Source organism: Lagenorhynchus albirostris, chromosome 6 (assembly GCF_949774975.1).
Source record: "Lagenorhynchus albirostris chromosome 6, mLagAlb1.1, whole genome shotgun sequence".
In the NCBI taxonomy this organism is placed as follows: Eukaryota; Metazoa; Chordata; class Mammalia; order Artiodactyla; family Delphinidae; genus Lagenorhynchus; species Lagenorhynchus albirostris.
In genome coordinates this window covers 71,719,587-71,744,048 of record NC_083100.1, presented here as the reverse complement: position 1 = coordinate 71,744,048, position 24,462 = coordinate 71,719,587, and the positions used below count along the sequence as shown (strand labels likewise).

The following is a 24,462-nucleotide window of genomic DNA, read 5'->3' as shown; positions in this document are numbered from 1 at the left end:
CATTGATTAGTTCTGGTAGTTTTCTGGTGGCATCTTTAGGATTCTTTATGTATTGTATCATGTACCTGCAAACAGTGACAGCTTTACTTCTTCTTTTCCAATTTGTATTCCTTTTATTTCTTTTTATTCTCTGATTGCCATGCCTAGGACTTCCAAAACTGTGTTGAATAATAGTGGTGAGAGTGGACATCCTTGTCTTTTTCCTGATCTTAGAGGAAATGCTTTCAGTTTTTCACCATTGAGAATGATGTTTGCTGTGGGTTTGTTGTATATGGCCTTTATTATGTTGAGGTTGGTTCCCTCTATGCCCACTTTCTGGAGAGTTTTTATCATAAATGGGTGTTGAATTTTGTCAAAAACTTTTTCTGCATCTATTGAGATGATCATATGGTTTTTATTCTTCAATTTGTTAATATGGTGTATCACATTGATTGATTTGCATATACTGAAGAATCCTTGCATCACTTGGATAAATCCCACTTGATCATGGTGCATGACCCTTTTAATGTGTTGTTGGATTCTGTTTGCTAGTATTTTGTTGAGTATTTTTGCATCAATATTCATCAGTGATATTCGTCTGTAATTTTCTTTTTCTGTAGTATCTTTGTCTGGTTTTGGTATCAGGGTGAGGGTGGCCTCATAGAATGAGTTTTGGAGTGTTCCTTCCTCTGCAATTTTTTGGAAGAGTTTGAGAAGGATGGGTGTTAGGTCTTCCCTAAATGTTTGATAGAATACACCTGTGAAGCCATCTGGTCCCGGACTTTCGTTTGTTGGAAGATTTTTAGTCACAGTTTCAATTTCATTACTTGTGATTGGTCTGTTCATATTTTCTACTTCTTCCTGGTTCAGTCTTGGAAGGTTATACCTTTCTAAGAATTTGTCCATTTCTTCCAGGTTGTCCATTTTATTGGCATAGAGTTGCTTTTAGTAGTCTCTTAGGATGCTTTGTATTTCTGTGGTGTCTGTTTTAACTTCTCCTTTTTCGTTTCTAATTTTATTGATTTGAGTCCTCTCTCTCTTTTTCTTGATGAGTCTGGCTAATGCTTTATCAATTTTGTTTATCCTCTGAAAGAACCAGCTTTTAGTTTTATTGATCTTCGCTATTGTTTTCTTTGTTTCTATTTCATTTATTTCTGCTCTGATCTTTATGATTTCTTTCCTTCTGTTAACTTTGGGTTTTGTTTGTTCTTCTTTCTTTAGTTCCTTTAGGTGTAAGGTTAGATTGTTTATTTCAGATTTTTCTTGTTTCTTGAGGTAGGCTTATATTGCTATAAGCTTCCCTCTTAGAACTTCTTTTGCTGCACCCCGTAGGTTTTGGATCATCGTGTTTTCATTGTCATTCATCACTAGGTATTTTTTGATTTCCTCTTTGATTTCTTCAGTGATCTCTTGGTTATTTAGTAACGTATTGTTTAGCCTCCATGTGTTCGTGTTTTTTACGTTTTTTTCCCTGTAATTCATTTCTAATCTCATAGAGTTGTGGTCAGAAAAGATGCTTGGTATGATTTCATTTTTCTTAAATTTACTGAGGCTTGATTTGTGTCCCAAGTTGTGATCTATCCTGGAGAATGTTCTGTGCGCACTTGAGAAGAAAGTGTAACCTGCTGTTTTTGGATGGAATGTCCTATAAATATCAATGAAATCTATCTGGTCTATTGTGTCATTTAAAGCTTGTGTTTCCTGGGCTTCCCTGGTGGTACAGTGGTTGAGAGTCCACCTGCTGATGCAGGGGACGCGGTTTCATACCCTGGTCCAGGAAGATCTCACATACCGTGGAGTGGCTGGGCCCGTGCGCCATGGCCGCTGAGCCTGCGCGTCCGGAGCCTGTGCTCCGCATCGGGAGAGGCCACAAGAGTGAGAGGCCGACATACTGCAAAAAAAAAAAAAAAAAAAAAAAGCTTGTCTTTCCTTATTTATTTTCATTTTGGATGATCTGTCCATTTGTGTAAATGAGGTGTTAAAGTCCCCCACTATTATTGTGTTATTGTCGATTTCCTCTTTTATAGCTGTTAACAGTTGCCTTATGTATTGAGGTGCTCGTATTCTGGGTGCATATATATATTTATAAGTGTTATATCTTCTTCTTGGATTGATCCCTTGATCATTATGTAGTGTCCTTCCTTGTCTCTTGTAACATTCTTTATTTTAAAATCTATTTTATTGGATATGAGTATAGCTACTCCAGCTTTATTTTGATTTCCATTTGCATGGAATATCTTTTTCCATCCCATCACTTTCAGTCTGTATGTGTCCCTAGGTCTGAAGTGGGTCTCTTGTAGACAGCATATATATGGGTCTTGTTTTTGTATCCATTCAGCAAGCATGTGTCTTTTGGTTGGAGTATTTAATCCATTCACGTTTAAGGTAATTATCGATATGTATGTTCCTATGATCATTTTCTTAATTGTTTTGGGTTTGTTTTTTTAGGTTCTTTTCTTCTCTTGTGCTTCCCACTTAGAGGAGTTCCTTTAGCATTTGTTGTAGAGCTGGTTTGGTGGTGCTGAATTCTCCTAGCTTTGGCTTGTCTGTAAAGCTTTTGATTTCTCCTTTGAATCTGAATGAGATCCTTGCTGGGTAGAGCAATCTTGGTTGTAGGTTCTTCCCTTTCACCACTTTATGTATATCATGCCACTCCCTTCTGGCTTGTAGAGTTTCTGCTGAGAAATCAGCTGTTAACCTTATGGGAGTTCCCTTGTATGTTATTTGTCGTTTTTCCCTTGCTGCTTTCAATAATTTTTCTCTGTCTTTAATTTTTCCCAATTTGATTACTATGTGTCTCGGCATGTTTCTCTTTGGGTTTATCCTGTATGGGACTCGTGGCGCTTCCTGGACTTGGGTGGCTATTTCCTTTACCATGTTAGGGAAGTTTTTGACTATAATCTCTTCAAATATTTTCTCTGGTCCTTTCTCTCCCTCTTCTCCTTCTAGGACCCCTATAATGCAAATGTTGTTGCATCTTATGTTATGTTGTCCCAGAGGTCTCTTAGGCTGTGTTCATTTCTTTTCATTCTTTTTTCTTTAGTCTGTTCCACAGCAGTGAATTCCACCATTCTGTCTTATAGGTCACTTATCCATTCTTCTGCCTCAGTTATTCTGCTATTGATTCCTTCTAGTGTAGTTTTCATTTCAGTTATTGTATTGTTCATCTCTGTTTGTTTGTTCTTTAATTCTTCTAGGTCTTCGATAAACATTTCCTGCATCTTCTCGATCTTTGCCTCCATTCTTTTTCCGAGGTCTTGGATCATCTTCACTATCATTATTCTGAATTCTTTTTATGGAAGGTTGCCTATCTCCACTTCATTTAGTTGTTTTTCTGGGGTTTTATCTTGTGCCTTCATCTGGTACATAGCCCTCTGCCTTTTCATCTTGTCTATCTTTCTGTGAATGTGGTTTTTGTTCCACAAGCTGCAGGACTGTAGTTCTTCTTGCTTCTGCTGTCTGCCTTCTGGTGGATGAGGCTATCTAAGTGGCTTGTGTACGTTTCCTGATGTTCTTTATATTTTCTAATTATTTGTTGAAAATTTCTAATTTCTCACTCTGTGCATTCATTCTCCTCCCTAGTTCTTTGATCATCTTTATGATCATTACTCTAAATTCTTTCTTGGGTAGATTGCCTATCTCCACATCACTTAATTCTTCTTCTGTCATTTCACTTTGTTCCTTCCTCTGAAAATATTCCTCTGTGACCTCATTCTGTCTAAATTGCTATTTGTATTTTTACGTGTGTGGTGGGTTGGTTACATTTCTTGACCTTGGAGAAGTGGCCCTCTGTAGGAGATGTCCTATGCATCCCAGCAGTGCACTCCTCTCTGATCACCCAAGGGCCAGAGGCCAGCTGGTCCCAGGGTGGTGTCTGGCCTGTGTCTGCAGGCTGTGGGACTGTAGTTTTCTTGCTTCTGGTGTCTGCCCTCTGGTGGGTGAGGCTGGTCTAGAGGCTTGTGCAGGCTTACTGGTAGGAGGGGACTGTGCCTGCCGCCTGGTGGGTGGAGCTGGGTCTTGGTCCTCTGGTGGGCAGGGCCATGTCAAGGGGTGTGTCTAGAGGCAGCTATGGGCTCAGAAAGTCTTTAGGCAGCTTGTCTGTTTATGGGTAGGGCTGTGCCCCTGCCCAGTTTGTTCTTTGGCCTGAGGCCTACCAGCACTGGAGCCTACAGGCTGCTGGGTGGGGCCTGGTCTTGGCGCCAAAATGTCAGCCTCTAGGAGAGCTCATGCAGATGAATACTCCCCTGTATATTCGCCACCACTGTCTATGTGCCCAGGACTACAGTCTGACTACTGCCGCCTCCCAGCTTCCCAGAAGATGCTCTAAGATGAGCAGGTAGGTCTGGCCCAGGCTCCTATCAAATTACTGCTTTTGCCCTTGGTCCCAGTGTGCATGACATTTTGTGTGTGGCCTTTAAGAGTGAGGAGCTCCTGCAGTCAAGCCCCACTGGCCTTCAAAGCCAAATGCTCTGGGGGCTCCTCTTCCCAGTGCCGGACTGCCAGGCTGGGAAGCCTGACATGGGACTTGGAACTCTCACTCGGTGGGAGAACCTCTGTAATATATTCTCCAGTTTGTGGGTTGCCCACCTGGGGTGGGTATGGGATTTGATTATATCACAAGTCCACCCCTCCGACCAGTCTAGCTGTGGTTCTGTCTTTATGTCTTTATCTGTAGAGGATCTGAGGATCTTTTCTGGTAGCTATCAGTCTTTTTCAATGATGGTTGTTTTGCAGATTGTTGTGATTTTGGTGTGCTCGTGAGAGGAGGTGAGCTTAGGGTCCTTCTACTCCGCCATCTTGACCACTCTCCAGGGAAGTATAGCATCTTAAATAAATGGTGCTGGTAAAACTGGACAGCCATATGCAAAAGAATGAAACTGGGCTACCACCTTACATCATACACAAAAACTAGCTCAAAATGGATTAAAGACTTGAATGTAAGACCTGAAACCATAAAACCCCTAAAAGAAAAGATAAGCAGTAAGTTCCTTGACATGGGTCTTAGCAATAACTTTTTGGTTTTGACACAAAAAGAAAAGGCAACAAAAACAAAAATAAACAAGTAGGACTAAATCAAACTAAAAAGCTTCTATGCAGGAAAGAAAACCACCAAAAAAATGAAAAGGCAATTAATACTGAATGGGAGAAAATATTTGTACATCACATATCTGATACGGGGTTAATATTCAAAACATATAAAGAATTCATAAAACTCAAAAGCAAAAGAACAAACAATCTGAATAAAAAATGGGCAGAATATCTGAATAGACATTTTTCCAAAGAAGACATACAGACAACAGATACATGATTAGGTGCTCAAAATCACTAATCATCAGAAAACTGCAAATCAAAACAGTGATATATCAACCTCACACCTGTTAGAATAGCTACCATCAAAAATACACACAATAATAAAGTGTTGGCAAGAATGTGGAGAAAAGGGAATCCCTGTGCATTGCTAGTGGTAATGTAAATTGGTTCAGTCACTATGGAAAATAGTACGGAGGGTCCTCAAAAAGTTAAAATCAGAACTACCATATGATCCAACAATTCCACTTCTGGGTATTTATCCAAAGAAAATGAAAACACTAACTGGAAAAGATACATGCACCCTGATGTTCACTGCAGCAATATTTACAACAGCCAAGACATGGAAACAACCTAAGTGTCCAAGTGTCCATCAATGTATAAAGAAACAAATAAAGAAAATGTGATACATACATACACACACACATATATATATGTATATATATGGTGGAATATTATTCAGCAATAAGAAAGGAAATCCTGCCATCTGTGATAACTGTATGGACCTTGAGGGCATTATGCTAACTAAAATAAGGCAGAGAAAGATAAATACCATATGATCTCACTTATACGTGGAATCTAAAAAGAAAAAAACACAATAAGGACAACCAAACTCATAGACACAGAGAACAGACTGGTGGTTGCCAGAGGCAATGGATGGGGGTGGTGCGTGAAATGGATGAAGGGAATTGAATATAAAATAATGTCATGGGATGTAATGTACAGTATGATGACGATAGTTAATATTGTATATTTGAAAGTTGCTAAGGGAATAAAGTTCTCATTACAAGAAAAAAATTTTGTAACTATATGTGGTGATGGATGTTAACCAGACTCACTGTAGTGATCATTTCACAATATACACAAATATTAAATCATTATGCTGTACACCTCAAGCCAAAATGTGTCAATTATATCTCAATTTTTTAAATTCCCCTTTTAAAAAAAGAAATAAACAAATTTGGGAGTCATTAGCATTTAGATGCTATCTAAATCCAGGTGAGTGAATTATTTCACAATAAAGTGATGACAGTGAAAGAACAGAAGTTGTGCAAGGACTGTAGCCTGGAGCATGGATGGCGAGATGAAGAGAAACAAGCAAAAAAGTGAGAACAGAAAACTAGGAGAAGAAACAAACTATGAAATTCTGGAATGAAAAGTAAAAAGCATGTTTCAAGGAGGATAGAGTGGTAAAATGTGTCAAATGCTACAAGTTTTGTCATGAAAGATGAGAACTGAGAGCTGACTGAAGTTACAGAGGTCACCAGAGACACTGGCAAGAACAGTTTCAGTGAAGTTGATATGAAGCAAAAGCATGACTGAAGCCAGATCAAGAAGGAATGGTAGGAGAGCATTATAAGTAGCAAATATAGAGAATTAGGACAATAATGAAGGGAATGAAAATGTCGAGAGGATTTTTTTTTTCCTAGTATGTTGATGGTAATAATCCAAGAAAGGGAAAAACTATGATGCAAGAGGAAGATAAGTGAGTAATATGAAGACACTATAGGAAAACAGAAGGTGTTATGTCTATGTAATAAAAACCTCAGGGGTATGGGGGAGCAGGAGGGTGAGTATACCAGGGCTGACCTCCCAGAACTACCTCAGGGCAGATCTCTTTGAGATACCTTTCAAAGATGATTTGATGTGATGATGAGTGTGGGTAATACCAGGCCCATGGAACGAAGAAGTTTTGCAAAGGCAAAAATCCTAATGGCAATTATTTATTTCTCTTTCCAGTAGGCCATCATATTTTTGTTTCCATTATTTGCATGCCTAAGAAATTTTGTTTGTTCTCAAACCTATTAAGGTTAGTAATATCTGATACTGTATTCATATAATTCAGTTAATTACAATATAAAACAATCAGTGCAAAAAGAAAAGGTATTTCCCTGAAAATTCAATGCTTCTGAAAAACTTGATAGAAGTGGGTTTTTAAAAAAACTTACTGTTAAATTAGATGTAGGTAAATTATATGTAGGTAAAAACAAGTATAAAATACTGGCAGGAAACATGATAAAAAATGTACTGGGATCTGCACCCAGAAATTTTAGTAAGTGGCTAAGTTCTGGCACCAATTTAAAGAATCTGATATGAAACTTCTATTCGGGGAGTTTGTTCAAGAAAAACAACAATGTGTGTTCAAGAAAGACAACAATAATTTCCAATTAGGGAATCCATCCTCAAAGAAAAAGTATGGATTGGCCCTCGCAAACACATTAAAAACTTGCAAATGAATGTGAAAGTTTCAATTTATTAAATGCTTACATCTAAATGTGTATGTCTTTTTTTATGATTTCCCATTTTGAACTAAAAGGATTAAATGAATAGCTATCAGCTCCAAATGCACTGGAGAAGTTTTCGTTCCTGTAAATTCTACAAATAACAGAAGCCATTTTTAAAAATTTAAGTATCCACATTTAAATATTCTAAATAAAACAGTTAAGATACTTTCCCTTCTTCCTTAAATAGTTGCCTTTTTTCTGATACTCAGAATCACCTAACAAATCAACCAGATATTTCCTATGTATTAGCTTTATGGCCATAATATGGTGATGCTTTCATTAAATGACTAGGACTTTGTCCCTATGTCAAATGGCGCCAGCCAGACAGCTTTCAAGTTTTCCAGTTCTCTCTCTTATGAGAAGGCTTGTAGCAGTGACCTGCTTGCTGCCTGAATGCTTACTTAAAAATAATCTTTTTAACATTATTGACCTAAATAAATGGCTTTTTTCTTTACAGGCCTACTTATTCCATATTTTAGCAAAAGTCACCTTTACAATGCTCATTAAGAAATTTCTTATTTTAAGTATGAGTAAGGCAGAGTTAATATTTAGAATTTAAATGTATTATTAAGTCATTTTATGTGTGGTAAAGATGCGGATTATTGTTTTTACAATAATATAATTATTTCATAGCTCCAGCCTTAACATTAAAAATCACATTAAAAAAAAGATCGTGGGCTTCCCTGGTGGCGCAGTGGTTGAGAGTCCGCCTGCCGATGCAGCGGACACGGGTTCATGCCCTGGTCCGGGAGGATCCCACATGCTGCGGAGCGGCTGGGCCCGTGAGCCATGGCCACTGAGCCTGCGAGTCCGGAGCCTGTGCTCCGCAACAGGAGAGACCACAACAGTGAGAGGCCCGCGTACCGCAAAAAAAAAAAAAAAAAAAAAAAAAAGATCGCCATTTAATTGTTAACTTATTGACGATCTAGAGTCTGTGGTAATTATATTATGATTAGAAGTTACATTCGGCATAGCAAAAAAGGATTTGAGAGGATCTCAAGACAAAAAGTTATCACTTGACTCTGGAAAATATATTTTCATTTTGTGACCCAAATAGTTTTGTTTGTTTGGGTTTTTGTGTGGAAGGTACTAGGCTATATTCAAGCCTGCTGAGTAGAAGTAATCAAATCACCTAATTCTACATAAAACTCAGAATTTTTCTTGCGAATTACTACTAAGCTTTTTATCAAGCTGCCTTAAAAATGTTAACTAATCTTCAGCTGAACCAGTTTATTAACTTCAGGCTTAAAACTTCCTTACTTAAAAAAAAATTAAGCAAGATCACTAATTATTCTCCCTGTCTATATCCAAACACCACTAGCATAAATGAATTAGTTATTTTGAACATTAAAAAACTTACTCAGTTATAAAGGATAACTAAAAATGCATTGAAAAATTAAAATTATTCAATACAAAATATAGACTAGAATAATATAAACTCTAAGACTAAATAATATAAATTAAAGTATGAAAACTTGATTTTCAGGTAACATTTTGATCCTACAAGGTCTTACATGTGTTAAGTTCACAACTAAGAAATGATAACGTCTCTCTCTTCTCCCTCTACATCTTCCACAGTGCTAAGAGAGATACCTTTCTGAAATCTAAATCTAACTAAATCTAATTATATCTCTCCCCCTTTCTAAATACTTAATCTTAAAACCCCATAACTTGGGACCTCCCTGGTGGCGCAGTGGATGGGATTCTGCACTCCCAATGCAGGGGGCCTGGGTTCGATCCCCGGTCAGGGAGCTAGATCCCACGTGCATGCTGCAAATAAGAGTTTGCATGTCACAACTAAGGAGCCCGCCCGCCGCAACTAAGACCTGGTACAACCAAATAAAGAAATAAATATTTAAAAACAAAAAGAAAAACAAACCTATAACTTTAATGATGTCCCATCACCTGCAAGCTTCTTCACTGCTTATCTAATCTAAGCCTCATCTTCTAACGTTATTTGCTAACACTTCCTACAATGTCCGAGTTCCTTAAGCCTGACTGTCCCTTCCCACTTTGCCTACCTGGCCATACTTCAATTAATTCTTCAAAACTTTGCTAAGATGGCATGCCCCCCCAAAAAAAAATTTGCTAAGATATCAACTTGTTTAATCACTAATATTTATTGACTATGATTACACTACCAAGTTTAAGGTCCCGTGACATGTGTTGTAAATATGTAACTTTTAGATGAAAAGATGCAGGCAGTCCTTTCCCTCAGAGAGTTTAACAATATGATGACTTTCTCCCTAAAACCTTACCCCTCTGAGCTACCTTTCTCAGAGCTACCTCTTTACATTAAATCTAATTCTTCTGATGTACTTATCATACTTTATTGTAATTATTTATATGACTCTTCCCTCCTACTAGCCTGTGAACAGGGAGAAAAGTAACTGTTATTTATCTTTATAGTCTCAGCACCTGGCCAAATGAATTACCAATAGTAGTTGCTCAGTGCTACAATGAATTTTATGAGCAAAAACAATTTGCCAATGCAAGGAAAATATCTTTTACGATCATACTTTGCCCTTATATCAACATATGTAAATGAGCTTTAATTTTAATCTATAATATAGAAAAAATAATCTATGAATTAATTGTGAGTCTTCCTAACAAATGATAACTCTAAAATACAACTTTAGCCCTGTGTTTCACAGTTACTACTATCATCTTGGATGGGACAATTCTTCATTGGAGTGAGGCTATTCCAAACCTTGCAGATGGTTAATACTGCTGGCCTTGCACTCTCAGTGTCAACAGCTGCCCTTTAGTCACTATGGAATCAATACATCCAACATACTTGAAAGTGCCCCCTAGGTGAATAATTCTCCCTTGATAACTCCTGCTTATTTCAACTTTGTGACTTTGTTCAACTTTATTTGCAAATAAATCTACTCCATAGAGAATAGTTGCTGTGTATCTTTAAAACTAAAAATTAAAATACGTGTAAAATAAAAAATTTAATCTAAAATAATTTCTTTGTATATGAGGTATAGATTTAATATTTAGCCTCTCTACCTTAAAGAGATATACATAAGCAAAAAAAGACTAAACAATTTATTTAAATATAGGAAGAAACCATACAGAGTCCAATTTGGGGGGATACATGGGCTATATTACTAAGGCTTTGAATGGAATGTCACATTTGAGAGAGATGTGCATAGACTCAGATATGACCAGACAGCTTCAATGAACTGCTTGGAAAAATCAACCTGGAACCCTGCTTACAAGGTCCCAGGCAAAGCAGTTTTTAAAAAGAAATTATATGGTCAATCAGTATTCTTGCTGTACTTATAAATAAATCAGGCCAAGTTTAATATAAACAAATTTGTTTCACTATGATTATCTTTGGGGAAAAGTGGGGTAATTGTAGAGAGAAAAATTATGTTTGCACCTTTGTAGACATTAGATTCTAGTCCTGTTAACTGCCCTTGAGCTTTTGTTATATACCTGTAAACTGGACTAGATCCGAATTCTTCTAGTTTCCTCAAATATCTGGCTAGACTCACCAAACTAATGTTTCCCATTTTCTCCCACACTTCTGATTGGAAATCACCAAGAATAAAGTCAACCCTGGAGCCCCACTTACCAACTGCTCCTAACCACTGACACTGCTGCAAAACTAGAAAGTATTGAGCCTTGGGTACACATCTCACAGCTGAAAAAGGCCCCACCTGATACCTGGTCCTGTATAAACAATGGAGACCTACAAATCAAACTGATGAGGAAAAGAAGTAGCTGATATCAATGTAGACTGCTTCTGCCCAAGATGCCGGATCAAGACTCCCTACTCTAGCTAAACATGAAACCCTTTCTTTTTTTCTTTCTTTCCTTTATTCTGACATTGGCCTGGAAAGATAATACCCTCATTTGTATCTCCCAGGCCATTGCTAAGGGAAGTAATCTTTGGATTTAGAATAACTCTTTATTTCAGGCTAGAAGAAAATCGAACTTAACTCCTGGCTTGAATGGACAATTGTGCCCTGATAGGATTTATCTTTGTCTGTGATTATCATTATCCTTGGGCTTATGAATGCTTAGATGACCAGTGCACAGCTGGGCAATGCCTCTTAGGTTATTTAACTGTGCCACTCACTGTTCTAAAAAAAAAAAAAAACCCTACCAGGAGGATTTTCATGATACAGGGTTCGCTTCCTTTGGCAGGGCTATATTTCCCTGGTTAGGAGTAAATATGAATGAGAATATAATCAGAAGCCTCTCGTTAACTCTTGAACGTACTGCAGAATCCGCTGCTGCTAAAGCATTAGCTGCCCAGCAAAGATCCTAACACTCTCTAGCCAAAGTTGTTCTTGAAAATATAATAGCCATTGATTATCTTCTAGCTAAGCAAGAAGGTGCTAGGGCCACCACCCCCCGTTGTATCTGGATTGACATTTCTGGGAAAGTTAAAACTCAGTTACGTAAGACCATTGAGCAAGCCACTTGGCTTAAAAGGGTGACTCCAAGACCCCCCTTCAAGGGGGTCTTTGATTGGTTTGAGTCCTGCAGACCAGGGCTCTGAAGTGCACTCTAAACACTGGGAATTATCCTGCTCATAGTTAAATCAAAATAATCTCCCTGGCACTGTATTCTCTCAAAAATTTTAAATGCTTTTGCAGCAGCCAACTGCCAAGCAAATGATATCCCTAAGACTGGAATGTCAGAAAAGTAACCAAAAGAATGACCAACTTAAAATTCATGAACCTGGAACTGTGACCCATAGATGTCATAGAGATTAAGCAAAAACTTCATGCCACGCCAAGGATCAGTAGCTGAGAGTGACACTAATACATTAATTTTTAATCACATCTCTCTGTTAAGCTGAGAGTCTGATCAAAGGGGAGGGAATTGTTAAAGAGGAAACCACTGGCCCAAAATGGCATCACTTGTGCAAAAGCCCATAATTTTACCAAACCTAGACTTAATACCTGACAATTGCAGTTATGCTCTTCCCCAGAAATGTAATCTTAATCAACCAGTTTAGAATTTTCTGGTTGGCAGCAATGAGGTAATCTGTCACATGGGCCCTCTCCATCCAACCTGCACCCCGCCCCAACCCTGCCCCCTGCCCCCAGAGGAAAAAGAAGCAATCTGCACCTAAAAAATCCCTGCCTTCCCTTGACTTCAAAAAGATGTCCTGGTCTAAAAGTAATTCTTTCTTTTCTTTTGCTAATAGCTCCCTTGCCCCACCCTTCCATTTCGTACAACCCCTTGGAGTGCCCTTCTAGTTGCTAATGGGATGCTGGCTGATTCATGAATTGCCTAATGAAGCCAACTAGACCTTCAAAAAAAAATTTTAGTAACGAAAAATAAGAAAAATTTGCTAGGGCTTCCCTGGTGGCGCAGTGGTTGACAGTCCGCCTGCCGATGCAGGGGACGCGGGTTCGTGCCCTGGTCTGGGAAGATCCCACATGCCGCGGAGCGGCTGGGCCCGTGAGCCGTGGCCGCTGAGCCTGCGCGTCCGGAGGCTGTGTTCCGCAACCGGAGAGGCCACAACAGTGAGAGGCCCGCGTACCGCCAAAAAAAAAAAAAAAATCAAGTAATCAGCTCAATAGATGCAGAAAAAGCATTTGAAAAAAAATCAATAATCCTTCACCATAAAAATTCCCAGAAAACTAAGAATAGAATTGAACTTCTTAAACTTCACAGAGGGCAATTCTGAAATAAAACTACAGCTAACAACATACTTTATGGTGAAAGATTGAATGATTTCCCCTGAGACAGGGAACAATGAAAAGATAACTGCTCTTAACCCATCTATTAAATGAGCAGGAGTGTGTGTGTGTGATTGTGATAAAATTCACCACTGTAATTTTAGAGTGTACAATTCAGTGGCATTCAGTGCATTCACAATACTGTGTAACCATCACCACTATGTAGTTCCAGAATTTTTCATCACCACAAAAGGAAATCCTGTACTCCCCATTCTCTGCTCTCTCCAGCCCTAGGCAACCACTAATCTAATATCTGTCTCTATGGATTTGCCTCTTCTGGCTATTTCCTATAAATAGAATCATACAATATGTGGCTTCTTTCCCTGAGTATAATGTTTTCAAAGTTCACCCATGTTGTGACATATATCAGTACTTCATTCCTTTTTATGGCCGAACAATATTCCACTGTATGGAGAGACCATATTTTGCTTATCCAGGCATCTGTTGAGGGACAGGTGTGTGTATTTTAACAGAAAGATAGCCTTTATCCTCAAGGAATGAATCTCTATGGTGGGATTTCAAGCATAACATCAAACTGGAGATAAGAGAGTTGGCAGCAAGGGCCTTTCTCAGAACTTTCAAGTCACAATTTAGAAATCACTTGTTCTGTGACTAGCTCTGTGGGAGTGGCAATGAGGCGGGATGTCTAATGGTACATGCTCCCCACAGGTGTCAAGGCTTCCAAACTACTTCTGCCTGGTAGGGAGGTTACTACAGGACAGCATCTGGCAGGCTCTTGGAATCAAAGCTTACATCTCAGGCTACTCACCCCCATTTCACTGGGGGAAGACATGTCATAAGAATAACTAGGTTTCCACACACAGGCTGTTTGCACAAGCATAAAGGAAGGGAGGATCTGAGTGATCCCCTGGATAATTTAATCCCCACGTCAGCCCAACTGCTGTCTTGGGTTCTCTCCATAACATATATACACACATAAAATTAATTACACAACTTCTAATAATGCACCAAATAGGTCCTCTTAAAGGTAGTTAAATCAGTCCAGTTTGAAAACATTTGGCTGGGCCAAGCTTTCTTTGTGAGGCTAAGTACTGTAGTGGTTCAGAACAAAGGCTTTAGAATCAGGTAGACCTACATTCAAATAGTGCCTCTGCTACCATTAGCTCTGGGAATTTAAACAGGAGATACAACCTCAATTTCTTCACCTATAAACTGGGAACAGTAGTTAACAGTACCAAACTCAGTGCATTCTCACCACCATATGTGAAGAATGCAGCATGGTGCCTAGGAGAAGCAATTTTTAATGTGATTATTAAAAATCACCGTCGTCAACGTTTACTGAGATTTTATGAAAGGACAGACTAAGGATCGCAACTGCCAACTCTACGTTATTCGATACAATTAAACCATGAGCTTAAATGGTTCAAATTTATCCCATCATCTTACATTCCTACAGATTTCATCCAGTAGCTGAATTTGGGGGAGGAAAAGAAAAAGGACCCACACAAAACTTTCCCAGTTGAAGACATTTTTATTTCGGTACGCACCTGAGTCCCTGGCAGGACGGGCCTGTCCTCCGCGGGAGGACATGTCCTCCCCCTCCTTTGGGAGAGGATGGGGGCCCTGCCCTGAGGGGGCAGCTGGGGGATGAGGCAAAGGGCTATGTGACAGTGATAGGTCACAATGAGGCAAAGGGCTATGCGACAGTGATAGGTCACAAAGGGCCCAGAGGATAAATAGGCTGTGCCAGGGGGTTAGGCTGAGAAAGTGGTTACTTCTCTCACTAGGACTGAAGTTCACCACAGCCTCTTGGGGAGATAAAATGCCAGAAGCAGAAGTGAGGGGAGGCAGAGGGGGAGCCTACCATACCTCTCTACACACTTGAAGAGATTCAGCCTGGGGTCCAGGCACCCTACAGCGTCCCCGCTGTGATCATCTGTGCCCCTACCCACACCCCTGCCTCTGGGAGACCCTGAGGCAAAGCTGGGGGCCTGTGGGGCGGGCTTGGAAGACCTGCCGTAGGGCCGCCTGTGTGTGACTTACGAGCACCGCAGCTCACTCTTCTGCCAGTGAGGCCGAGGGAGGGAAGAGCCAGGGGCCCACCTTAACCGCGCTGCCTGTCGTGATCAAAGACAGCCATGAGTGGGGACTCTCTGCTCCCATATCACACGGCCCAGAGCAGCACCGGGGTGGGCCTGCTCAACACCACCACGGGGAAGCTGCAGCAGCAACTGCGCAAGGGCGAATATGACATCTTCAAGTACGCACCGATATTCGAGAGCGACTTTATCCAGATCACGAAGAGGGGAGACCTGATTGACGTGCACAACTGTGTCTGCATGGTGACCGTGGGCATCACATCCAGCAGCCCCGTCCTCCCACTCCCAGACACCATGCTGCTGGCCCGATGGGCCACCGACTGTGAAGAGCACGCTGAGCACAACCAGGCCGCCAAGGGCAAGAGCCACGAGCCTGCAAAGACCTTAGAGCTCACCAGGCTCCTTCCCTTGACGTTCGTGAGCATCTCCACTCACAATCGCGAGAAACAACAGCTGCGCGTGAAGTTTGCCACTGGCCGCTCCTGGTACCTGCAGCTGTGTGCCCCTCCGGACGCACAGGAAGACCTCTTCACCTCTTGGGAAGAGCTGATTTACCTCCTGCGACCACCAGTGGAGAGTTACAGCCGCACCTATGCCGTTCCAGCCTGGGACATGATCGGCCTGCCTGTGTTCGAGGAGGAGGAGGACGGCAGGAGCCCAGCAGTGGAGGATTTCCAAGGAAAGTGGGATCAGGACCAGGTGAGCATCTGCAGCCTCCACACGTGTTCTGAGCTGTCCGGGGCCACGTCTGCCGCTTTTGCTGGGGGGGAGGGGATCCAACTGGACTCCCACAAGCCCGACACCATGCCCGATGTGGCCACTGCAAAAGCAAAACCTACAGTGCTTGACAAAGCATCAGCATCGCGGGCAACGACAAAGGTGGAGACAGCAGGGGTGGCAGGAGGCACCGCAGCGGGTGCTTTGAGCGTGGCAGTGATCAAGCCTCCTGCCCCTGAAGAGCAGAGCATGGCCACAGCAGCCACAGCCAGCAACGGTCCAGGAGGAAGCAAAACCAGCATAGCCACCGGGGGCACTGCCAGAACATCCCTGAGGAGCAGGAAAACGGTGCTGCGAAAAATTCAGGGTATGCTTGGCAGGTGCCGCGAACTATTCAGGGTATGCTTCCAGCACGTCCACCAGTCTCTCCCCAGAGGCCGGCGTGACTGTGGTCGGAGCAGAACCTACCGGCAAGACTGCTGAAGGAAGAGCCAACGAGGAGGACGAGGGGACCCTCATCTCAACCTTGCCACAGGAAGGCAAAGTTAGTGAACAGGACGGCAGCTCACAGAGGGTGTCCCAGGCCCGCAAGGGAAGAAAGGAGAGAAGGGAGCACTGGGGAGAGGACAGAGCTCTTAAGAGACCCTCGCTCTGCAGTTCAGTGGAAAGCCACCACAAGGCAGCAGGGAACAAGACCATCCAGAAAGCAGCTGGCCCGTGCTCAGGCGGCCGCAGAGCCACTAGAGATGACCAAAAGGACAAAGGCCACGGCAGCCCGGGGGGCAGCGAGCAGGGCACTGCTCACAAAGACATCAGCCGTGCTCCCATCACCAACGAGTCCAGGACCTCGCACAAATCGGGCAGGAGCTCATCTACAGCGAGTTCAGGTCCCACCACCGAGAGACTCAGCAGGATCAGCTCTTTCTTCAGGAATGTCAGAGCCAGGCTTACTACAAAGACAGTGGCCTCCTCACGCGATAAATATGTGAGCATCATGGCGAAGCCAGTGGAAGGGACCCGAATGGAGGCCATCGTAGAGACAGCAGAGAGTGGCCAGGGGCTGGAGATCACTGGAGGTGTGACATCTGAGACCGTGTAGCCAGTGACCATTGAAGCCCATCAATAGTACCTAGAGCTGGGAGCTGCAAAGGGGACCAGGGCTCAGGGAAATACCCCTGGAGAGCCCATTTCAGCTTCCTTACTGCAATTTAAATAAAAAACCAAACAATCTGAGAATGCATGGTGTCTTGTCGGAATTTCTAGGTCCCGAAGCCCAGCCATAGCCTCACAGTGGATTCTGTGATGTCAGCTGTGCAACAGTCTGAGACCCAGTGTCCAGACAAGGGCAGCCCCACCTCACACACATGCTCAGCGCCAACAGCAGTGCTGCATCTGGCCTCCACTCCTTTCTGGCTTGCCCCCCAGGGCCATGGCTCAAAGTCAGACTATGGTCTGGGAAGCTCTCCTTCACTATCCCCCTATTCTTTTTATAAACGCTTATTTCCCCTGAGGGTCTGTAAACATAGCAAGAACAGGACTCATGTCCCCTCGGGCTATTCAGTGGACAGAAGTATTAGCTAGCAATCAGAACCGCAAGCACTCTCATCTAGACTTAGCCGTTCCCTGCCCAGGTATTAGCTCGCAATCAGAACCGCAAGTATTAGCTAGTGTGCCATCGTAAGCATACCACTCGATGACATTTCACAAGATAAGCAACCCCACGAAACTAGCACCTGGCGAAGAATCAGAACATCACTGCAACTCTGGAAGTGCCCCCCTGCAGTCACTCAAGGGTAACCACTACCCTAGCTTCCAACACCATAGATGAATGTTGTTTGCTTTTTCAACTTTACATACTGGAATCACATAGTATGTACTCTTTGACTCTGGTTTCTTTCCCTTAACGTTATATTTATGAGGTTTGTGCATGACTTTCCTGGCGATCGTCCATTTATTTTCACTGCTATACAGTATTCCATTGTGTGATGATACTACAACTTATTCTGTTATTGATTTAAGCTATTATCAGTTTTGGGCTATTAAAAATAGTGCTATTATGAACATTTATATACAGATCTGCTGGTAAAAATATACATAAACTTCTGTTCGGCATATACATAGGAATGGAATTGAATATATGCATATGTTCAGCTTCTGATTATACTGCCAAGCTATTTTCCTTCCAAAATGACTGTGGAAATAATAATTCCCACCAGGAATGTATTAAAGTCCTGGTTGTTCCACATCCTTGCCAACATTTGATACTGTTTAGCTCTTTCCTTTTAGCCATTCACGTGGGATATAGTGACTTTTCTCCCTTTTTCATGATAAAAATATACTTAAAAATATATAATTGGGCTTCCCTGGTGGCGCAGTGGTTGAGAGTGTCCGCCTGCCGATGCAGGGGACGCGGGTTCGTGGCCCGGTCCGGGAAGATCCCACATGCCGCGGAGCGGCTGAGCCCGTGAGCCATGGCCGCTGAGCCTGCGCGTCCGGAGCCTGTGCTCCGCAACGGGAGAGGCCACAACAGTGAGAGGCCCGCGTACCGCAAAAAAAAAAAAAAAAAAAAGTAATGCATTAAATATGCTATGGTCTGAGTGTTTGTGTCACCACCCCCTCCAAATTTATATTGAAATCCTAACCCCAATGTGATGGTATTAAGAGGGAGGGCCTCTGGGAGATAATTAATGTAACCAGCCCAAACTGACCCTATCCTGTTTCTAGAAGGATAACTGAGTTGTTTTTTAAGAGACTACAGAACAAAACCACCAATCATGCAGCTGAAGCATGTGCAGAGGAGAGAATTTTGACCTCAAATACACCTGGAACCAAAGTTTATCCCCCCGCTCCATGGAACCAAAGGACCGGGACATGACCGGAACGAGAACACCAGAACCCATTCAGAAGCAAAGGGTCCATCGTCCAGGAAGATGTGATGTTGAAGCCCCTTTACCATAAATGGCCAGGTTCCAAAGCTCTCCAAGTGGAAGATCCACATACCAACCCTACCAGCTAACTCATAAAAGCTTGACCGAACCCTAGATCTTAGAGACAGATTTGAGCCTTGCCAGCTCACATCACAATAAAGCTTCTTCTTTTCTCAAAAGCCTGTACCATAGTACTGGCTACTATGTGAATCAGGCAGTGACCCCTTGCTAGCTAACATTAGGACATGAGGACAGAGCCCTTATGAATGAGATTAGTGCCGATATAAAAAGAGGCCCCAAAGAGCTCCCTTGCTCCCCCAACCACATGAGGACACAGCAAAACAAGATGGCCATGGTCTATGGAACCAGGAAGCAGGCTGTCACCGGACTTGGAATCTGCCAGCGCCCTGATCTTGATCTCACAGCCTCCAGAACTGTGAGAAATAAATTTCTGTGATTTACAAGCCACCCAGTCTATGGTATTCTGTTACATCAGGCTAAATGGACTAAGACAGAATATAATACTAGTAATAAAGTCACAAGAGACAACATGAAAATGCCAAAGCTGATGCCTCTGCTCCAAGTTATCAGCCACATTATGAGGAAAAAACAAGGATGACCTCAGCTAAAAATAACTATGAGTTTAACAATACATCATTTGAAATATAGATATCTACTATTGTTAACAACTACCCCCCTACATGTTCAATGCACTTTGAGAAACTGGTTAATAATATAAAGTCTTCATCATTAGCAAAATATTTTAGGATCCTATTTATATCATCTTTATCTCATTTTATTTTCATTTATATTCATTAGTACATCATATATCCTACATACTATATTAGAATATTATTAAATTTATGTAGTTCATTAAAAATGTACATATATTGGTGATCTATGCTCCAAAAAATTTTAACTGATAGGGAAGCACAATCAAAAATAGTTCAGAACAAGACCATTAATATAGAAGACTGGAGGCTAAAAATCATGTAGTCTAAGAAGAATTAAGAATGAACCAGATTTAAAGACAATACCCTAACAAAGGTCACCCAGCAAGAAGCAATTACAGTTGACCCTCAGTATCCACAGGTTTCATATCTGCAGGTTCCATATCTGCAGGTTCCACATTCACAGATTCAACCAACCGAGGATCAAAAAATCGTTGGAAAAAAAATTCCAGAGAGTTCCAAAAAGCAAAACTTGAATTTGCCCCAAATCCAGAAACTATTTACATAGCCGTTATGTTGTATTTACAACTATTTACATAGCATTTACATAGTATTAGGTATTATAAGTAATCTAGAGATGATTTAAAGTATACAGGCATCCGATTTTAACCAGTGAGAACACCGAGACCCAGAGAGTCGAGATAACTGGCTGGAGATCATCCCATAATGATACATCACAATCTTCACACTGATAGGGGAGATGTTTGATGCTGTCACTGGAAACCTTCCACAATCCCTCCCAGAACTAGCCTTCCCGGGATTCATAAACATCAGTTAACTCCCAAGAAAGGACACAATATGCAGAGATGTCCTAACTCAGTATATTTTTTAAAAGTGATACATTTGGCTTGGGCTTATCTTAATGGCTAGTAGGAGAATCATGGGGAAGGAAATCAACCAGTTTCGGTATTCTGTGCCCCAACTCAAAAATAAAATAGGTGTTATTTTAAAGTCAAAAAAAAAAAAAATATATATATATATATATATACACACATACATACAGGAGGATGTGCCTAGGTTATATGCAAATACTATGCAATTTTATATAAGGGTCATGAGCATCCACAGACTTTGGTATCCACAGGGGTCCTGGAAACAATGCCCAACCTAGGGACTACTGTTTTGTTAATCAACCACTCAAAGGAAAACCAAGTAAAAGTTCTCCAAAACTAAACAAAAAATAAATCTATAAGATAGATTCAATATAAGAATTAAAATTTTTAAAGGCAACAACCAGAGGAAGGAAACTTTAATTTAGGTTTCTAAAGCAAAAAATTCCAAAAGGTATGCTATTTCTTAATTGCAAAAAAACGGGGAAAAAAATGAAGGAAGCAAACTTCTAGCAATCTCTAATAATTCCTATTCCCAATATGGACATTATCAGATTTATCTACATTTCAAGAGGAAAACAAAAAATGCAAAGAAGCACGTTTTAAAAGCTGCTAACTAGCCTTAAAACACGACATTTTACATTTTAAAATATAACTTTTTTTTTTTTTTGGCCATGCCATGTGGCTGGCAGGATCCTAGTTCCCCGACCAGGGATCGAAGCTGACCCTGGAAGTGAAAGCGCTGAGTCCTAACCACTGGACCTCCAGGGAACTTCCTAAAATTTAACTATTTTAAAACATTTATTTCTTGACATGATAAACAAATAACAGTCTGGTTAAATTTAATAATATTTTAATACCTTCTTACAGAGTTTAAGATCTGTATTTATTTTTCAAGGTTCACTTAAATAACATGTAAAAAAATTTTGACCACAGGAGGCTAACATCAAAATAATATCAAAACTCATCCCCTAGAAAAACATGTATTATTTTAATACCTACAAATGAAAAGCACATTATAAACATTTTAATGTATAATAATATGGAAATGGAAAGTGATCTAACCGTTTCACAAGAATGAAAATCTCTTTCCCAAGCTATTAGAAAAGCTCTTTCATCATAGTGTAGCTTTCTAGGCAAGTGAAGAAGTCTGAAGCAAAGGAGTTAAGTTGCCGGGGTTTTTTTCCCTTCCTGTGGGAGCCTGTGGGTGGGTGGGGGTGTGAGGGCCTCTCGGGGCTCAGCATGGACCCAGCCCTGTACCCCCTCCACCCCGAGCCCCTGCACACGAGCACTGCGCTGGTCAGCGTCTGCCCAGGTGGGCAGCAGCCTCACCTTGGCCTTCTTCACACGCTCCACAGCCTCAGCATATGTTCCTAGGGGCTGGTGCCGAACACCTGCACAGGGCGGGCAGGTTTGAGGGGCCAGGTACCGCTGAAGCAGGGCTGACTATCGTCCTGGGGGCCTCACGGGGTTGGGGGAGCACACACAGGTGATGAATAAAGGTGTCTGTCTATCGGTTAGTCCTTTCTACTTTTTTTAAGGCCTCCTAGTCAACAGGCCTTATGTCGCCTGCTTATTTCTATTAAAACAAGAGTAGGAATGGGACACAACAACTACAGGTGATGAGTTAGAATGTACATTAATTTCAGTTACTGGCCATCTTAAAAGTTCCCTAGTCTGCTTCTGTTTCTATGGTAACAAAGGTAGAATCAGGAAGCAGAAGCATTTAACAGTTAAATAGTGAGAGTCAAGTATTGAATGGCATATACAGTAATTTCATTTTAAGAAAATCTAAAATGTAAAAAGGAAGAAGGGAATCATATTTCATACAATCTTAAAGACTCAAAAGGAGGAGCCTACCAGTCCAGTATTTTTCCCTTGATTGTTTTAATTGAGAATTATTTACATTTTACTTTTAACTTTTCTAAAAATTTGATTCCACTCCCACCATGGGTGGCCACAAAAACAAAACAAAAACCTAGAATCACCAAGTGTCCTGATTCACTTTCTAGAACAAAATTCACAGTACTAGATTTAAGGCTTTTAAATATGATACCATATTTTGTGATCCTAAATAGAACTTGATTTTAAGATTTTTCTTTGAAATAGTGATCCTAATATGACTTTTTAAGTCAAGCAAAGCAGCTATCTTTAAGAATGAAAATAAACCTTCTGTTAGTACGGATATGAACCTTTCCTGTACACACACACACACACACACACACACACACACACTCTCACACCTTATACCAGTGAAATATATACAATGTGTTTAGAATGGAAATTTCTTCAGTATATTTTCTAAGTATTTCTGGGATCATCTTAAGTTTGTGAGTATTCAAAATCATGACTTTATTAGAATTTTTAAACTGTTTATTCTTTTCCAAATTGCTTTATGTTCAAACTTTTCTTCTTCCTCTTTCAAAACACTGTCACTGCAAAGAGTCTCTGTCTCTTGTCTCTCATCACTCACTCTGGGGGCAGCAACCTGCCATGTCAGAAGCAGCACTATGGAAATGACCATGTGACAAAGAACTGAGGCCTCCTGCCAAAGCCAACAAGGAACTGAGGTCGGCCAGTAACCTGTGAGCTTGGCAGCAGATCCGCCAGCCACAGCTGAGACTTGAGATGACTGCCGTCCCTACAGACTTGACAGCCACCTCGTGAGAAAACCCGAGCTAAAACCACCTAAATTAATCCCAGATTCCTGACCCCCAGAAACTGAAATAAATATTTGTTGTTTTAAGCTGCTAAATCTAGAAATTTTTTGCTAAACAGAATTAGATAATCAATAAAGTATCTTATTCATCTTTTTATTTTCTCCCATCCCAACTCTAAGAGTTCCTTGACTTTAGCAAATACTTGACAAATATATCACAAAGTAAAGCACTAAAATATAATGCAGTTTGGCCAAAACTCCTACCAAATGGGCTTGCCCTACTGCTAAGGGAAACAGAAAAATTGTAAGCCCCCATCTCCTTGTGACAAATGAAATAATTTTTTTAATGTTCATTTATAAAACATATGATATCCTAACCTGTAAACATCAGAAAACAATGAGTATGTCCAAAAGCTATATTTCAACCCTATCTATGACTGTTCTCCACAGTGAATATTCAAATGTTGGCCAAATTTTTGCATCTCATCTTTATCTATAGACAATCTGAACTATACCTTTAGTTCTGCACATCCAAATCTCACCTCTCTTGTAATAACGTTCCTAAGAGGAAAAATGGTGGAAGACTTACCAAAGGCAAAGAAAGATTGCTGATATCCTATCTAGGACATCTTACCTAGTTATCTGCGCCTTTCGTTGTCTTTTTTTTTTGGTGGTAAAATATATATAACATACCATTTACCACTGTAATAATTTTTAAATGTACATTTCAGTGGTATTAAGTACATTCATATAGTGCAGTACCACCACTATCCATTTCCAGGCCTTTCATTGTCTTTAAACCAAATTTCTCAGAGAGTAAAAAAACTGAACTTCTAATATTTTAAATGTGCATTACAAAACAAATTTTAAAAATAATAAAAACAAAGTCAGGACCTTTTAAGAACCCAAGTTTGCATAATTAAGGAAAATCTTTGGTAAACAGATTAATAAATTTTGTTTAAATAAAAGTTATGTCTTTAACCCAATAAGCTAAAATTAATCCCATACAGTGTTTATAATTTTGAAAATTTTCTATGTTCTAATAAATAGGATCAATATTCTAGCAAAATTTTTCTTCAACAGTAACTATTTTGTAGTATGGCAGCTTGAAGGTAATTTCAAAATCTTTAGGTAACCTAAAGCCTTGGACTGATATTAAATTGAGTTAACTAAATGATGATTATTAGAGTCCTAGGAAAAAATCTAAGTAAGATAAAATACTGAAACATTAATTACTAAGCATAGTTTTAAGTTTA

At 40.6% G+C, this 24,462-nt stretch overlaps 2 protein-coding genes across 2 annotated transcripts in view; one reads left to right on the top strand and one right to left on the bottom strand.

Annotated features, from left to right (window-relative positions):
- The window catches only part of BAZ2B (bromodomain adjacent to zinc finger domain 2B), a 390,367-nt gene that overhangs the window by 264,167 nt on the left and 101,738 nt on the right, over positions 1-24,462 (bottom strand). The gene's annotated exons all lie outside the window — the stretch shown is intronic.
- LOC132522357 (Golgi-associated RAB2 interactor protein 4-like) lies at positions 15,382-17,158 on the top strand. The gene is made up of 2 exons (XM_060152813.1): positions 15,382-16,426; positions 16,458-17,158. The coding sequence occupies exons 1-2, from the start codon at positions 15,382-15,384 to the stop codon at positions 17,156-17,158; spliced, it is 1,746 nt and encodes a 581-aa protein (XP_060008796.1).

Bases quoted from the DNA above. Each gene is read 5' to 3' on its own strand.
- LOC132522357 (XM_060152813.1), top strand. From the start codon at position 15,382: ATGAGTGGGGACTCTCTGCTCCCATATCACACGGCCCAGAGCAGCACC. The intron at 16,427-16,457 runs GTATGCTTGGCA...CGAACTATTCAG, and splicing joins GGTGCTGCGAAAAATTCAGG to GGTATGCTTCCAGCACGTCC.